Genomic DNA, 15,442 nt, shown 5'->3' on the forward strand with positions numbered 1-15,442 from the left:
AGTATCAACTCTAATATTACAATGTGCTGTCACTTGTGATTTATAGGTTGCCCTTCCATAATGTAACCGGAATGTAAAACAGTAAGAATTTTTTTTAAATAAATTATTCTTCCCACACTTTTGGCTGCTTAAACATAATAGCTTTCTTATTTTTTATTATTATGACTTAAATTGTATAAATAAAATACTTCAACTCCTAAACAACATTCTGTTTTGCTATTGTTTAAGGATATGAAGACGTCTTCTACATCTGCAAGTTTCACTTTGATATTCACGTTCACATTATAAAGGGAAGTGAAAGTCGCAGATACTAAGTGACAGTAAAAGACAACACAAAATGATTAACCTGATCATCTTCAGGTTTAAATGGCCTAAAATTATTCAATTTCAACTCCAGCTTCTTCTGCTACGGTAAAATGTGTGAGTTTAGTGTGTAAATGTTTTCCATAATTTATCCCCTATGCAATAAAAGACTGAGATACGTTGCTCCGCTTCACCACTGCTGTCATGTTTTCCTGCTGAAAGGAGGAAGCATGACTGAGAGGCGATCTAGCATTGTGTCTGCCCTCCCCTGCCATCTTTAACAGTTTGAAAGTAACTGTCAGTCTATCGCAAACAGTTTAAGCAAGGCGGTGTTACCCTCAGGACTTAAAAGCAGAGAAGGATCCTTTGAGAATGGTAGGTGAAACTGATGCAATTTCTTGAAAGACTTAGCTTTTCAATTGAAGTTCACTGCATTCGATGAACCGTAATACTACGTATTTGTCTGTGCGCATAAAGATATTTGTTCTACTTAACCATTGCGACCATCCCCCTTGCTCTATAAAACAGGAAACTACAATCTTGCATATTGCTGCAACACATTTCCTGCCCTCAAAATGTCAAAGAGTGTCATGGATGTTTAATATACCCATGAAAGGTGGATAGAGCCCTTTACAGATCTAGTAGATGTCCTTCACCCCGTTTTTTTGTTTCTATTTTTGGTCTGTAGACCAGCCCACTTAACTATTTATCACAGTATTATCTGGAGATATTGAGCATTTAATAGAGTGACACAATTTAACTAATGTTTTCATGGCCTGTTTTTACAGTCAAGCTCTTTAGTTGTGTGTGAAGTGGATGAAAGTCTGAAAGATAAACTGAAAAAGTTTCGATTTCGAAAAGAGACCAGCAATGCTGCCATACTAAGTAAGTAACGTTTATCCGTTCCTTACACACGTACTTCACATTTGTAAAACCATTATCAAACATTTTCATCGCATATGAATAGCTGCAGACCAACTAATATAAAATAAAATCAAAGCACAAAAGATTTCTCTTTGAAATTTCTTAGTGAAAATAGACATGGCGAAACAGCTCGTTATTCTTGAGGAGGAATATGACGTAAGTCAATTTTTTCTTTCTCTCTTTATTTACTCTGTTTGTTTTGATTTAAAAAGTCTCTCGCACTCTGTCTTGTCTTCTAGGACATCTCAATGGATGACTTAAGAAATGAACTTCCAGAGCGGCAGCCCAGATATCCTTACATCATATCATGAAAAGCAAAATTATTAATTAAAAAAAAATTTTGTCTTTTTGCAAAATCAAGTGATCTTCTGTTGGCTGCTCCCCTTCTGGGTCACCGGAGTTGATCATCTGCCTCCATCTCATTCTATCCTATTATCCTCTTCTGTCACACCAACCCTCTGCATGTCCTTTTTCACAACAGCCATGAATCTCCTCTGCGGTCCTCTTTTCCTCCTGCCTGATTGCTCCATATCCCTTCTGCACACGTCCAGTCTCAGGGTTGCCGCTATAATTTTGTCTCAACCTGAGCTGTCCCTCTGATGTCTTCATCTCTAATCCTGTCAATCAAATTAAAGAATATTAACATATTCAGCTTTGCCACCTGTCTTTTTGCCAGTGTCACGGTCTCCAAACCGTACATCATAAGAGGTCTCATTGCCATCTTGTAAACCCTTATAAATCATCCCCGATACTTTTTCGCACCCACTCTACCCTGGCTGCACTCTTCTTCACCTCTCTTGTGCACTGGATTGGTTGACCCCAGGTATTTAAACTCATCCACCTTTGCTGCCACTACTTTTCCAGCATCACCTTTACATGTCTCCTTCTTATTCACACATATGTATTCTGTCTTGCTTTTACTGACTTTCATTCCTCTTCTCTCCAATTCATACCTACACCTCTTCAGACTCCTTTCTGCTTGCTCCTGTGCAGATTCTACTGATATGGTTATATACACAGAAAAGTTCCTTGACAGAAACGTACATTCATTGTCTACAGCTACAAATATGTCCATGATGATGGCAGAGTGTCTTACCCGCTGTGTTTCATATTCTCCAGTCCTGTGGGTAAGCAGTTACAGTAATCTAGATTCTTAAAGCATTGTAGCAACAATGGCAAAGTAAACTAATCTAAAATACACTTTTAAATGTTTTTATGGTGATGAAGGTTGAATTAGAATTCTAAAGATATGTTTGGGCGAGTATTAAAATTACCCCCCAAAAAATGTCACTTTCATTTTAATAGGGTGCAAGCCAGAGCAGCAGATGATGTATGCAGGAAGCAAGAATCGACTGGTCCAAACTGCAGAGCTCACAAAGGTAATTATCACAAAATTATGAGTTTATAATATACAGTGGTATGTTGAGTAAATACACTAGTATTTAATGTAACAATGTATAATATTTCTACTTTTTATTCAGAGAAATTGAAAATCTGTAAATTTGTAGATTTTAATTGAAAGTCTCAGATTTACTTTTCTCTGAAATCTACTCAGTTGTTTTTAGTTATGTAGTTGACAGACATACTTTTATGTTTACTGCCAATTTATTTAGCAGGTTATTCATATTTTAATGTAATGTTTTCTTATAAACATGCCTTTTCTTACATGTTAATTCTCCTGTGTATGAGCTATTGCTCATTTTATAATTTCTTTGCTTTACTCTCTAAGGTGTTTGAAACAAGAAACCCCGATGACTTGACAGAAGAATGGCTGAAGAGCCACCTGTCATTTTTTCGCTGAATGTACATCTTCTGCATCTCCAAAGGTTCCTTTACGAGGCTGTCAGTTTAATGTCCATCTGGTGTGTATGGAATTGTTAATAAACATTTTAACCCAAACAGCTTTGTCAGTTCTGCATTTAAATCAGTCATTTTAGGGTTGTTGTTTTTTTTCAGATGAACAAATACAATACTATAAGATCAGCTGTACTAATTACAGCACAGGTTAAATTCATGAAAATACTCAAGAGGTTCCCAAATCAGAAAAAGACGCAGAAAAAGAACAAACTCTGGTCAGAGGTTTGTTTTACAAAATGTCATCTACAATTTATTACCTGCTTTGAGAGCCCACATGCTTTACACTATTCCCACTCCAAAGGCATTTCAAGAGTGGAAAACTTCTTTCATTTTTTCTTTTTTTTTTTAAACATGATCCTTTAATGACCATCTGGCAAACAACATAGAGGAATGGCGTACAAATAGCAACTAGAGTTAAATCTACAAATAAAAACTGGATTAAACAGAGTTGTATCCAGGTGAAAGGTTACCAGCATTTCATAAACAATTTGTAATCAGCAAGAAATTTCAGCCCCACATCAGGCCAATATTATACTCAATGACAGTGTAAGAGCGCCAATGTTTGGAGCTCAATATATAGATAAGACAGGTCACCGGCTCACTGGTCTTATTCACTGTCGCTGGCGTCACTGGAATCTGAGCCTCTGTCACTTCCACTCCCACTCTGAGCCCGAGTCTCTGAATGGTCGCTGCTGCGGTCGCTGCCTGCAGGAGAGGCGCTGCGACTCCGGCTGCCTCTTCTGTTCCCTCCTTCATCCTCACTGTCGCTGCCCTCCTCCCCGCTGCTCCTGGCTGAATTCTTTGGCTCATTGTCGTCGCTGTCGTCATCACTGCCAAAGATCTCTTCCTCATCTCGCATTTCTCTGGTCCTCTCCTCGCCGCTCTCGCTACCACTGCCGCTTGCCTTCCGCCTCCTCTTCCCTCTGTCTTCATCCTCGTCCTCATCTTCTCCCCTTTGTTCCTGTTCTTCATCGTCTCTCTCAGATTCACTGCCAGAGTTTTCTGCCTCGCTGCCACTGCCCTTCTTCTCATCACCTGGAGAAAATAGCAGTTCGTTGATTTAGCATAGTTACTGACAATCGCTCAAACTCATTTTACATTGAGGGCACATACGGACAAATGAGACTGCACTTTAAAGACATTTCACTACAGATTTAATCCCCAAAATATTAATTAGATTTAGATAATAAAGTGCAATAAGTGCTCAGGTTTAAAAAAGAAAAAAAAAAAAGCAAAAAAAAAAAAAGCACTATATAAGAATCGTTCCAGTTACCTAGATATAAGCTAAAGACGTGCAATTTCAACAGCACATGACAGTTTCCATACATCATAAATGTGTAAAATTACAGAAAATGCTCTGGTAGCTCACCGCCCAGACTGTCACGTATTTCTAAAACAAAGTTTGTTGCTTAATTCGACAAAAACAATCAAATCAAATCATCAGAGTCCTTCCCCAGACAATTCTGGGTAGAGGGTAGAAAAGTCAGTAAAAATTATATGTCAACAACTAACCAGAATCTTGAGTCTCTTTGTCCATATCTTCTTCCTCATCTTCTGGCTCATGGTTTTCCAACTGAGCTTTACGTGCCTCCTGAAAAATCACAGTGAAGGCAGTCAGTTATAAATACACAGTAACAGAGGAATGACAAAAATCAAAGTATACGGCCATTCCTAGAAAGAATTTGTAATCTAGTGTAGTCTGTCGAGTGACGTGGAAAACGCTGGAAGCAGGGGGCTAAATATATATAATAATGCAAACCATCATTGACCCCGTTAGTTTTTGGTTTTTTTGCTTAAAGCAATAAAAGACACCTCCCATACCGGCACTTCTTTTGTATAGCAACTACTTTGTTTATCAAATGTGTTGCAGCAGAACTACTTCTATTAGATCAATCATACAGTTCTAAACTTCTAAATAGTTTTCTTTGTCTTTAAAGACATTGTATCAATCCCAACCTTCTTCCAAGAAAAACAAAACAAACAAACAAAAAAAAATTTTCAGTAACAACAACATACGTTTCTAGCTTCATCAGCAAACTATAGGATGGAAAGCTAAACTCTTGATTGAAAGCTCTGAAAAACAATGAAATGCACTCACCTGAGCTTCAAGCTCCTTCTCATTCATGTCTCTGTGCTTACACACCAGCACAGCGTTTGTTGTAGACTGTGCTCCAGCCTTGGCTCTTCTCTTGCTCAAGCGCACCCTACAGGCCAGAATAACAGTTGTAAAAGGTCTTGGCCAGCCAGTTATTTGTCATGACGGTTTGTGCAACAACATCAATACCACCAATACCAAAACTTGTGCAACAAACCAACATGTACAATGTTGAAGTAGTTAAAAATATTTTCCATCCAAGTGTCAACATATACAAATCATTTCTAAGGTGTCACCTTGTCTCCAGCTCATTGTAGTAAACACCGTCTCCATCTCTGAAGATAAAGAAGTAGTTCTCTTCATAGCCTTTGCTGGCTTTGTTCTTAACGTTCCAGTTGTATTCCCTTGCTATCTTGTAATCATAGCTGAAACATACCATACAAAATTCCATTATACTTGTGTACAGTACACTTTCACCAAACACACTAAAAAAAATAAAATAAAGTAAAATAAATAACACCCAATTAATGTTTATTTAATGCAGTAAATTCCACAGATACATGTTTGTGATGCATTATTTTACTTACAGATCCTCAGGCATGTAATCAATCCCCTCTTCAAAGTCTCTCTTGCGCTTTCGGAGCGTTTCCTCATTGGGCAGGAAGTAGGCCACAAACTGATTTCCTTCTTCATCCATCATACCTCTATATTTCACAAACAACAAGTGACATTTAACAAAAACAAAAATAAAAGCGGTTGAAGAGGAGAACAGAGAAAACACATCTGATCATACCTGATCATGGCCTGAGACATCATTTCCACAGCTGCTGGTCCAGACATGTCTTTAGGTGCAGGATCGGAGTCAAATATGACTTGAGCACATGGATTGATCCACATCTGGGGCAAAGAGAAAATGTATTTATTATTTTTAACTACCAGCGCAACAAAAGTGGATTTCTTTTGTTGTTGTTGCATGCATGTTTCAATCATTAAGGTTCCATGGGTTAATACAAATAAATTCAGTTAAGGACTTAGCTCACCTTAAAGTCAGGGAACACAGGTAGTACCTCCACAGGAGTAACTCTGGGTTTGCTGTAATGCTGTGTAATCTGGAGATCAAGAACAACTCCATTTTAGCTAGTTTGTAGCTTACCAACACAAACACGTATCAAAATAAAAGAAATCAGTTGACAAACAGAACAATTTATTTATTTATTTTTAAATTGCCGGAACAAGAGTCGCACATCCAATACAAGGTTTAAATTGAACTCATTTCTTTTACATATTATATCATTTTGTTGGTGTAAGGAGAGAAGGATTTGAGCTAGGGCTGCTCAATTAATCGAATTTTAATCTAAATTACGATCTGGGCTTTCAATGATCATTAAAAATGACTGAGCCGATTATTAGCACCTCCCTCGTGCTTTACTCTCGCGTTGCTCTGTGTGGCAAATCAAGCGCACCTCTCTGGGTTTCGAACACCCGTCACAACAAGAGAACCCGAGGGACGCTCGGAAAGCTCGAAAAGGTAAGCAGAAGTTATTTGGAGAGGAGAGGATAATGGCTGCTGAAGAAAGAATGCTGTTGGTTGAAAAGAGAGGTAAAACGACTTCAGTGGTGTGGAAACATTATGGGTTCGCGTAGTGTGTCAGCTTTGCTACGGTGTCGTAGCTGCACCACAGAGCAACACTACAAATTTATTCAATCATTTGAAGACTGCTCACAAAGTGACATACGATCAAACAATGAAGGAGCACAGAGAAAAACTCTCGACAACACCTGCTTCATCCTCACAGACCTGCATTCACAATACCCTGTACAACGCGACTAAATATCCCACCAGCTCCCAGAGATATAAGGAGATAACAAACGTGGTAATGTTTTTCCTCGCCAAAGACCACTGCTCAGTGATAATCAACACTTTTCAGTTATTTTTTGTATTGCAAAATTTGCACTGTTATCAGTATTTGCACACTATTTTATATTATTTTTTGACAATCTTTAAAGCCAATATTCAGTACATTGTTAAATAAATATCGTCAAATAATTGAGATCTCAATTTCAGTAAAAATAATCGTGATTATTATTTTAGCCATAATCAAGCAGCATATTAATATGCTCACTCACAGATTTCTGTGCATCCTCAAACGTCTTCTCAATCGCAGAAATCTGACTGTCTCGGTCCTTGTAGATCTCTTCTTCTGTAAACTGCTGTTTGACAGACACTCCAATCCTAAACGCAAAAACAAAAACGTCTCGATTACATGAACACCTAGAACATGCATCTGTACATGTGTGGGTCTTGTTAATGTTGGTTTATAATGGAGCACTGTAACAAAAAAAATAATTTCCCCCAGGGATCAATAAAGTATTCTGATTCTGATGTGTGAAATGTAAAGGTGGAGTTCACCGATCCAACTTACTTGACTTCCACTTTCTCATTGGAAACACCGTATCGGTTAAACTCTGTGGAAATGTATTCCGTCTTCCTCATCCATGGGACAACTTTGGCATGCTGCTGCGACCTTATAGGGAAGGGGAAAATTGCTCAAAATAAAAAAATATTGCTGAATGCATAACACAAACCAGCCTATTTAGTAGTCATACCTCTTTGAACTGGATGGAGCCTGGATGTCCTCCTCCAACAGTTTTTCATCAGCGGGATCCAACAGAACTGAAAATGTGAAAGATTAACTTAGTCTGTGCAGACATTTAAATAATTCACAATGTAAATTAAGAACAGGATCAACCTTGATGGAGACTTACTGTTGGGGTCTATGCGGTATGTGTCTGGGTTGATAAGATCAATGGTGACCCCAAGGTCTGGTTCAGTCAGGAGTTCATGCTTGTGCTGCTTCTCAAGAGAAGTGGCTTTATACTGTACAAACCTGCCAATAAAGAAAACCACAGGTTATATATGGGTGTGTGTTTAAACATGTTTACTTGATGGGAAGTGAATACTTGTATTCACTCCATTCAGTGGAGTGAAAAATGAATACCTGTGCTGATCAAATGGATAAGTGATGAATTTAGGATCAAAGGGTATGTCAGGCAAGGTGTTGCAGTATTTCACTCTGCAGACAACTCCAGACCTGTCAAGAGCACCAAAGTAAAGAATACACCAATGGTAAGCCAGCAATCTTCACATACAGAAGCAGTTTCTGTACCTGACAGAAACTAAGTACATACAAATATGTTTTTAATCTACTGACCTCTCTGGGACGGTTCTGTGAGAGGATGGCCTGCTGGAAGAAAAAAAAACAAAAAACAAAACAGCCATTGGTTAGTAGTAAAGAGTGCACAATCCCTTTACTACACAATTTAATTTTATATTAATAATCCAAATGTCTTCAACTTGGAAAACAGAGAACCTCTCCTTTTGGGCAAAAATAGGGCATTCCTTATGTTGTCTATACATACTTTTCACTGTGGTCTGAAATGTACAGCTTAAACTAATTACAAGCTAACTCTCATTTTATTTGTTTTATTGTATTTTGCAAGATTACAAACGAACGACCAAAAATTCAAAACAAATATTGGCAATGGCAACACTGGAAGGGGTATTTGTGCGTTATCATGTTTAAAAGGAACAAAAGCTACCCTACACATATGACAAACTTAAAACCACTATTTTTTAGTACTTAATAACTAATCTTTCAGGCGCCTTTTTTCCGCCACATTGTTGTTAGCATTCTTGTAGCCAACATAAAGTCAGCTTTTGATTTGCCTGAACTTTACATTAGTGCTGCTAAAAATAATAATAATAATAATAAATTGTTGACCGGCACAAACTACTGACACTAAGCTTATGGAAATCCCTACGCTGATTTCTGTAAGCTTCTCGTAAATTAGCCGAACGTTAAGCTTGATTGTTTGTTTGCTAACACTTCCGACTAATGCTACACACATCACAAAAGCACCCTGGGACCCGCTGACCACTTGTTTCTGCATTACACTTAATTCCGTGTCGTAAACTGACACAAAACGTGCAGAAACCACTCAGGTACGCGAACTTGTAAAGGCACTGTTGAACGTACCTGTGGCCGTCTTCTCGTTGAGATTGTGTCTGAATCGTTGGAGCCATGTTTATGAAAAAACGCTTAAAATTAAAAACAAAACCGTTTGTTTGCACAAATACGTCCGAAGTCAACAAAAAACATTAACTCCTATCGAGTTCATGGCCTGAGTGCGTTTTCATCTTTTATTAGCAGGATGGGATGATGACCCGGTAGTGTATCCACATCTCCAGTTCTTAAGTGGACTTTCTTTATTGTGAGCGCCTCCTAGTGTTCTGGAATTTGAAGTACTTGAACAACCCGTTGTCCTTTTTTTTTTAATTTTATTTCACAGGAAAAGGGGACATTGGCGATTTTTGAAACAGAGTATTTGGTATGACAACCTTTATTCTTCAACACAACCTAAACTCTGTTAGGCAAGCTTTCCTATAAGTAGTTTTCAGAAATCTGCTTCAGGTTTCTAAGGACATTCAAAGCTCTTTGAATACTGACTGGCTTTTTTTCCTGTTCTTTGTTGAAATGATCCAGCACTGCTTGAATAGCATCAAGGTGTATGCTCTGGGGAAGCCAGTCCATGACTAATATTTATTTATTTTTTAAATCTATGTATGCTTTTACTGCAATGTGTTTGGGATCATTGACATGAAAAATTAAGCCTCTGCTGGATGGTATTGCATGGTGGATCAAAATCTGATACTGTAATGATGTCAGTAAGTCACACTACTGACTTAGACGCCATGTTTTACAGCTGATGTAGACATTGACTGTTGTGCCTTTTCTGACTTCCTCCATACATACAGTGATGATTTGGATAAATTACTATAGAAGACTTGTTGCCACTGATGTTTCATCCAGTTCTCCTGGAATTTGGCATACCTCAGCCTTTTCTCCCAGTTTACCTTGCTTAATAGATTCAAACAGGTGTAACAGAGACCCCTCCTATCACACCATTTCTGATGAGGTTGAAGTGAGCATCGACGGTAGATGGATCAACTGCAGCTCCTGTATCAGGTCTTTGCTGGATTCCAACTTCTTAAGCACATGGCTTTCACACACACACACACACACTGCTCATCTGCTGTAGGTCTCCTACTTCTTGTCCTCACCTTGACCCAATACAAGCTTTCATTTAATAGATCTTTGGGAATCAACTTGTTGGTGCAAAAACAGAACAAAAAACCCAACACTAGTTTCTTCCAAACTTATCTTTGGCATTTTTTCCATATATTTGACTAAAGAAATACATTTTCCAATAAAATTGAAATACCCTCAAAAAAGCTCTTCAGAAAGCTTGTAGAACTATTGTTTAAGACCAGTTTAAAAGTGACAACATTTGGCTCTCTGGGAGAAAAATTTATTGAAACGAAGAAAACCCAAATATGCTGTTTCAGGGGAAACCATTTAATCAACAGACACCTAAAGATAACACAAAAATGGCTGGCAGACAAATAATCTCACAGGCTAGCTGAGACTAATATGTTTGAAAAGTGGACTTTTCCTTTTATGTACTGGATATATCTATATATTTTAAAAAAAAAAAAAAAAAAAAAAAAAAAAAAGTTGCTTTATACACTTGCTACCATTCCCCGATACATTTCTTGATCCCCTTTTACAAATGAATACATTTCCCTTGCCATCTTCTGACCTGGTATAAGATTTATTTTATAAGAGTGGTAATACAGTTGATCAAAAATCAGATAAAGGCTGAAATTTGTAATACTCTACTATACCTCCTTCAAGCTCAAATAATGCTTTATGTACTATAGGTGAAACGCTTAGTGTTAAGTGTATAAAAATATTTGATCAAATTATTAATTACCTATTCTACACTCATCACATGTGTTCCATCAAATCCAACATTCAAAAGTAGCTCATTGTTAAAAGCTGTAGCATCAAACATACAAAACACCTGATAATTGACTGGAACAAATAATAAAAAGAAGAGAGAGAGATATATATAAATAATAATCTGGTAACAGATTTACAGTCATCAGCTTTCTGAAACCATGAATATAAGCTGTAAAAAGCAACAAATGTAGTTGCATAGAATCACATGATCAAAACACTCAACATTTAAAAAGAAAAAAAAAAAGTTTAAAATGAAATGGTAGACCCAAAAAAAAAAAAAAAAAAAGCATAGTCTCTTCTGAATCAACAGTTCCTTTACATTCATTCTGTTTCACCAAAATTTGAGAGTAAAAATCATAAATGTTGCACACACCCCTCTGCATCTCAGCTTGGCCCTTCACTCATGCTGTACCTCTCTACCATCTGTTATTGAAAGTGGACTGTGCACAAGGGTGCGCCAGGCAGGACAAAAAAAAAAAAAAAAAAAAAAAAAAAAAAAAAAGGCTCCTGCCTTTTTTTATATTCTTCAGTCACATTATTTCAACAGCTCTCCATTCAGAGTCTTTAGTGGACTTCTTGTTTTCTTTTCTTTTCTCCATCTCAGGTTTGAGTCTCTGTCTGGGCATCAGTGCTGTGGAAAGGGACAAGAGATCAGATTTGCATACAGGTATAAACAAACAGCTCATATTTTAAAAAACACCACACAAACAAACAAAAACCCACAACACACTGAATCAAGACATAATTCATACCGGCTTAACATGTAGATCATCTGTCCAGGATCATCTGCAAACATCCTGCAATGACAAGCGAATGGCTTTAAAATATTTTTCCCATCTACTAGTTCAAGGTCAAGGTCAAATTTATTTATATAGCAAATTTCAAACAGCCGATGCTGCACAAAGTGCTTAACAATATAAAAATGGTATTAAAAAGCAACAATGTAATACAATAATAACAATAAAAAAAAAAAACAATAATAGGACAGTAAAAGAATTAAAACAATAGCTAAACTAATTCAAATAAGACCAAAATGCTTGGGTCATAGTGTGTTAAAAGCCAGGGCATAGAAATGTGTCTTTAGTAAAGATTTAAATTGCTCAAGTGTTTGTGCTGATCTAATATTTAAGGGGAGACTATTCCAAAGTCTGGGACCTGCCACAGAGAAGGGTCTATCACCACGGGATTTGAGGTTAGTCCGTGGGATGGACAGCATTAGTTTTGAGCTAGACCTCGTGGTTTTTCCTGGAGCATAGGCAGAGAGGAGCTCAGACAGGTAAGGAGTTCAAAACAGGGCTTGAGGGTTAAGATCAAATTACAGCCATAGTTTAAAATTGTGACATCTTTACTTTCAATCCTTGTGAGTCTACAGTCTCTCTTTTTTCCACAAACTTTGTCCAAGTTAGTTCAAAGACATTTCAGTGAGCAAAACATGAGTCATGTGAAGTCAAACTTGTTTATAATTATGGGTGACAGTACAAATCAATCTGACTTAGTAACAACACACTGACACATACTTAACTGCCCTTGAAAAACTCAAATTTGAAAGAGCATTGAATTTGCTCAGCACAACTGTGCCATCTTGCACACATCTAACTGTTCCCAGATTGGTCTGTTATTGGTGTGTGTTGAATCAAAACATATGCAGCAGAAGAAACTGTATTTTATTTGCATAGAAAACTGAGGAATTTCTGAACAAGTGTTTGTTCCAAAGCAATGCATTCAACGTAGTCCTGATAGGTTAGTTGCTCTTGACACGAAGCTCTCATTGTCAGAGACAACTTTTTAAATAAATTAATAGCAGAAGTTGTCTATGGATCCTAGCTAATAAGGCGACAAGAGGATGGCGCAGCCTTAAACCAATTCAATGGGAAAAGCAGTAGAATAAATCAGGTACTTAGATGAAGAATGACTACATTTAATTCGGATATTGTGAGATATGTAGATACAACTTAATCACTCAAGAAATAAAAATATTAAAAAAAAAAAGAAAAAAAAAAGACACCATAGAACAATCTCTTACCCATCCCCCCAGTGGTAAAATGTACGGTCTTGGAAGAACATGGACAGGAACAACCACAGGCTTATCAACTCCAGCCAGAAGATAACAAACAGGAGCCATAGCGATGTGAGCAGGATTTCACACAACATCCTGGAGCTCTGTGAGGACGACACATGCGTCATAAATAAGTGATGTCTTCAGTTTTATGAAGGTAGTGGGCACCATGTTGTTGCCAAATAACAATCAAATTATGTCTGTAGCACATACAACATGCAGTCCAAAAGTCTTGAGCCTCTCCTCAAGGTATTAGATTTTGTACTCAGGCTTTTTGGTAACTTTTTAAAGTTGTCTTGAGCAGTAGTTCCTCAGCCTTTCTGAAGGTCTTTCCGTGTTTTCGTTTGGACAGTGGCTGCTTTTTCACGAGTTTTTAAATTCGGTCATTGTACCTGACCATTTTCATAGGAATGTTTCTCTGTTAACCACTTAAGGCTGACCAAGAAATAATTCAAGCACCCAAGTTACAGGATTAATTAGTGTTTTATCGACGCACAAGTGACACCTTGGCAAAGTAGTGATTTTAAACTGTATCTTTAGGCACTTTGTTATTAGTAGCAACTAAATACACAATTTACTTCCATTTCTGTAGTTGATTCTATGGAAAATGCCAAACAATACAATTTGAAGGTCTTTCAACTTTTTCCTCTGGAAACTGGTTGCTTTTCAACCAGTTTCTGTGAATGCATGGGGGGGGGGGGGGGGGGGGGGGGAACAAAACAAAAACACAGAGTCATGATTGGCCTTTCCAGAGCTTAGGCCTCAACATTACTGAAGCAGGGGCACCTCCACAATTTTTTCATAAGGGTGGCCAAATGTGGGCCACTAAAATATTTGGGGTGGCACACCAAAAACAGATAAAGTTGAGGAACATACAAAGTGAGACAATACAAATGACACACACAAAAGTAAAAAAATGTATATGCAGGAATAAAGGACAATTTATTTTTTTCAACTCATTCTAAGGAGTCTTCCTACTTCGTGCTCACCTTTATTTTATTTATTTCATTACCAGCACAGTCTTGCCAGGGGGAAGAGGGAGGCCACGGGGGTCCAGAAAATAATAATAATATTGACCTTCAGGTTCATTAATATTGTATAGCCTGTGTGTTTTGCCCTATACATTTAATTTCCGTGCATGTTTCACGTTTAATTAATTGGTTGTGGAAAAGATTTGAGTCAATGTTTGAGAGTCATTGACAACAAGAACAGAAACTCATTAACTGATGTTAAATACCTGGTGCCGCTAATCTTTCATCTTTTAGAAAAGATACGTTTAAAAAAAAATCATTAATTATGAACAATGAAATGAAAGCTAGTTTTGCCAAACTCATCGACATTGACCGCACAAAACCTGTGCAGAGTCATATTTTATTTAATGTCCACGATTATCGTTCAGCGTGACACAGACACAGTGAGAGTAGCTAGCTAGCGTGGCATCTAATGTCAAGCTATAAACAGTCCCGCTAGCCATCTACCTAGACACTTTCGAGCATTGAGAGTGCATGGGTGCTTGAGCTAACCATTGGATTTGACTTTTACCTTAACGATAACGTTAGAGTAATGAGCTGTTTACGCGAGTTTCGGTGCAGAAATCGAGTTATGTTAGCTACAAGAGATGAAAAAACTAGAGCCACTGGCTTTTAGCTAACGTTTCATTTGCCGCACACACCCATACTGTTAACAAGAAAGCGGTATCTAAATAGGGGAATTCGTGTTTTAGGCCTCTTACCTTACTCAAGGAAAAGACTCCTGAGACAGCATTCCTTCTTCTCTAGGCTAAGGAAACATTTACCATAGTTTTGTTTACAATGCTCGTCACATTACGCGTCAAGCGCAGTTCCGCTTTCAGAACCAATTACAACATCGGTTCATTTAAGCCGTGGTCCGCGGACGCTGATAGGTCCTGTCAGGCCTCCAAATTAAACTACGTATCTTTCTCACAATACATATTCTATTCTGGATAATGTAATTCAATTATAAAATTATCAATACCAGTAGCTTCTATATGTAGAAACAATGTTTTGTTAATTGGGGGGGGGGGGGGGGGAACGACATATTCTGCTGTACTGTAATTTTCGGTTTATATTTTTCATACATAAAACAGAATCATAAAATATTCCCGAAATTATTTTCTTCTACCAATTTAAAATGTACTTTAATTAAATTTAAAGGTTTTGCCAATTAATTTAACAATAGATTAAAAATAAAAACAAAAACAACAACTGACCAGCCACTTTATTAGTTACACCTGTTCAACTGCTCAAGGTAAATTTCTAATCAACCAATCACACAGTAACTACTCAGACGTGTTAACTTGGTCAAGCTTGCCTAAAGGTCAAA

At 37.5% G+C, this 15,442-nt stretch overlaps 2 protein-coding genes and 1 long non-coding RNA gene across 4 annotated transcripts; 1 reads left to right on the forward strand and 2 right to left on the reverse strand.

Annotated features, from left to right (window-relative positions):
* Positions 1 to 531: 531 nt before the first annotated feature.
* gmfg (glia maturation factor, gamma) lies at positions 532 to 3,503 on the forward strand. The gene is made up of 7 exons (XM_085380145.1): positions 532 to 678; positions 1,092 to 1,188; positions 1,334 to 1,383; positions 1,467 to 1,516; positions 2,272 to 2,354; positions 2,533 to 2,606; positions 2,957 to 3,503. Exons 1-7 carry the CDS (start codon positions 676 to 678, stop codon positions 3,026 to 3,028), a joined length of 429 nt encoding a protein of 142 aa, XP_085236271.1. The 5' UTR covers positions 532 to 675; the 3' UTR covers positions 3,029 to 3,503.
* Positions 3,416 to 9,426, reverse strand: paf1 (PAF1 homolog, Paf1/RNA polymerase II complex component). 2 transcript variants are annotated; one of them, XM_085380144.1, is made up of 14 exons: positions 9,217 to 9,426; positions 8,392 to 8,421; positions 8,179 to 8,271; positions 7,946 to 8,067; positions 7,787 to 7,853; positions 7,603 to 7,704; positions 7,307 to 7,412; positions 6,220 to 6,288; positions 5,973 to 6,076; positions 5,767 to 5,883; positions 5,476 to 5,604; positions 5,183 to 5,288; positions 4,597 to 4,675; positions 3,416 to 4,119 (listed from the first exon to the last, which is right to left on the reverse strand). In XM_085380144.1, exons 1-14 carry the CDS (start codon positions 9,261 to 9,263, stop codon positions 3,692 to 3,694), a joined length of 1,599 nt encoding a protein of 532 aa, XP_085236270.1. In that variant the 5' UTR covers positions 9,264 to 9,426; the 3' UTR covers positions 3,416 to 3,691. The 2 variants fall into 2 exon arrangements, with proteins under 2 accessions (XP_085236270.1, XP_085236269.1); XM_085380143.1 differs by having other exon boundaries at positions 8,392 to 8,424; positions 9,217 to 9,425.
* Positions 9,427 to 10,716: 1,290 nt separating this feature from the next.
* LOC146654345 (uncharacterized) lies at positions 10,717 to 14,936 on the reverse strand. Its single transcript, XR_014907208.1, has 4 exons — positions 14,832 to 14,936; positions 13,067 to 13,203; positions 11,796 to 11,840; positions 10,717 to 11,674 (listed from the first exon to the last, which is right to left on the reverse strand). It is a non-coding gene; the product is annotated as an uncharacterized LOC146654345 (long non-coding RNA).
* Between the last annotated feature and the right edge of the window lie 506 nt (positions 14,937 to 15,442).

This window comes from Rhamphochromis longiceps, linkage group LG14, assembly GCF_057381845.1.
Source record: "Rhamphochromis longiceps isolate RC_006_pf linkage group LG14, R_longiceps_female_GT1.1, whole genome shotgun sequence".
In the NCBI taxonomy this organism is placed as follows: Eukaryota; Metazoa; Chordata; class Actinopteri; order Cichliformes; family Cichlidae; genus Rhamphochromis; species Rhamphochromis longiceps.